This window comes from Myotis davidii, unplaced genomic scaffold, assembly GCF_000327345.1.
Source record: "Myotis davidii unplaced genomic scaffold, ASM32734v1 scaffold2863, whole genome shotgun sequence".
NCBI lineage: Eukaryota > Metazoa > Chordata > Mammalia > Chiroptera > Vespertilionidae > Myotis > Myotis davidii.
Window position 1 is genome coordinate 218172 of NW_006294115.1, and position 2044 is coordinate 220215.

The following is a 2044-nucleotide window of genomic DNA, read 5'->3' on the forward strand; positions in this document are numbered from 1 at the left end:
ATGGGAGACGGGGGGAGCCCACCTGGGAGGGGTGGAACACCACGCTGGTGACCTTCTTGGCGTGGCCCTTGAGGGTGGCCAGGATCTGCTCGGAGCTCTTGTCGAAGACGACGACGTTTTTGTCCGCCCCGCCTGGAAGGACGCGCGTGAGGCCGGAGCCGAGCCCTTCTGGCTCCCTTTCCCTGCGGCTCACGCACAGGACGGACAAGACACCGCATCCCTGGGAAGCCAGAGCGGCAGGAAGCGAGGTGACCAGGCAGCAGGGACAGCGCGCTGCCCACTGGCTCCAGGCTGGCCTGCCCCCCCCGCCCCCCGCACTCACCACGTGGGATGACACCTGCCGGTACTTGCTGAGCTCCTCCGGTTTCACCAGCTCCTCAGGCACCGTCTTGCCTCTCTGCGGACGGAACAGGGCCCGAGACGGGCCGTGAGTGCAGGACGCAGCCGCCCCCGCAGGGTCCTGCCCCCCAGCTACCTGCCCCGGCCCCGGGGGACACGCACCTTCTTACGCTCCGTGGTCAGCACGGTGGCCTTGTCTTGAAGCTGTGGACGAGAGGGAGCAGACTCAGGGCAGGCAGGCTATTCGCCAAGACGAGGGGAGCTGGGTGCGGGCACAGCCCTGTCCCCCAGGTGTCTGTCAGGGGCCCGAGCATGAGCCCTTCCCTCGCCCTCCAGGCTGGGGGTGGGTGCCGATGACTTGGCGGCGGAGGAAACGGAGCCTCGGAGAAGTGGTCACTCGGCCGAGGCCGCAGAGGGGACCACGCAGAGCAAGCAGACAGGTGCGAGGGGACCAGGCCCGGCCGGCTGAGCTGAGGTGCAACCTGGGGGCCTGCACTGCTCGTTAGACACAAACGAGCGCATCCTGGGGGGAGGGCGTCCTGGGGGGAGGGCTGCATCCTAACAGCGCTCTGCGCTCTGCGGTGTGAGCTGTGCCCTGGGATCTGTCTGAGTCTCAGTCCTGAGAAGGCAGATGCTAATTCCTGTCCGTCTCCCTCAGCGCAAAGCCTGAACACTTGCAACAAAGTGTTTAGTATCACCAAAGAGCCCCTAGGGAAGCGCTGTTAGTCTAACGCCCACAAGTCTGGGGAGGAGGCACTGGCTCTCACTCTAGAAGCAGCGAAATGGACACAAAAGAGCTGGTAAGTGGCCCAAGGTCATAAAGTTCATTAAAGGCGACATAAACGCAGCCGGGCCGTCTGTGCCACAGCGTCTGCGCTCGGCACGACCCACTGCCTAACAGCCTGGGTCCTATCATACCGCCTCCAGGGAGAAGCGAGGCCCCCGGTCTCCCCCCCACGCCCCCTGGAGCGCACCTACCTTCTGGATAATCTCGGGCGTCATTCCCACCAGCTCGCCCAGCTCCATCGGCTCACCTGCTCCCTGCGGGGAGGACATGAAGGTGAGGGAGGCCTGGGTGCCAGGCGCGTGCAGGAAAGGGCAGCAGTGGGGGGGAGGGTGGTCGGGGGCCGACGGCACTCACCACAACGCTTGGCTGAGAGCTTGGCACAGCCTGCGGCACAATGAGGCCAGCCTGCGGTTTCAGCGTAGCCAGAGCTGAGAGAGAAGACGGCGTTAGGGGCGGGCGTGACGAAGCGAGGCCAGCCCGGCGTGGGGTGGGGCGGAGGCTGTACCTTCTCGGGCAGCGGTGACTTCCTTGGTGAGACGGGCAATTAAAAATCTATTTACGTGTACCTGAAATGTTTAGTACAAGTTTTTAATCATTTCGGGGAATTATCATTGTTTATTTTCACCGTTTTAATCCAATTAGACAGTTTTCTTAGAAGTATATACTGGAATCCTCAGAATTTTAACTGATTCACACAGAAAACGCCAAAGCCAATTAGCCTTAATTGGAAACATAAACACTATTCTCTTCATTCCAAGGCTCTATACACAAAGTCTGAGTTCTGGAAACCTGAATTCCGAATATTTGAAAGCACATTTCCCTGAAAACGCCACCTGAAGTCACCGGAATTGTCAGTATTTCCAGTATTTTCATCATTTCACAGCTTTCCCCTGGAAACCTCCTTGTTGAATACGGGAG

General features: G+C 60.2%; 1 protein-coding gene across 1 annotated transcript in view; it reads right to left on the minus strand.

The window, feature by feature from the left end:
- PRPF19 (pre-mRNA processing factor 19) overlaps window positions 1–2044 on the minus strand; it is a gene marked incomplete at its 5' end in the record, with an annotated part of 13009 nt that overhangs the window by 9339 nt on the left and 1626 nt on the right. Inside the window, 6 exon segments of the mRNA XM_015566853.1 lie at window positions 23–220; window positions 323–397; window positions 502–543; window positions 1318–1380; window positions 1481–1554; window positions 1632–1692. Of these exon segments, the coding sequence (XP_015422339.1) occupies window positions 23–220; window positions 323–397; window positions 502–543; window positions 1318–1380; window positions 1481–1554; window positions 1632–1692 (513 nt within the window).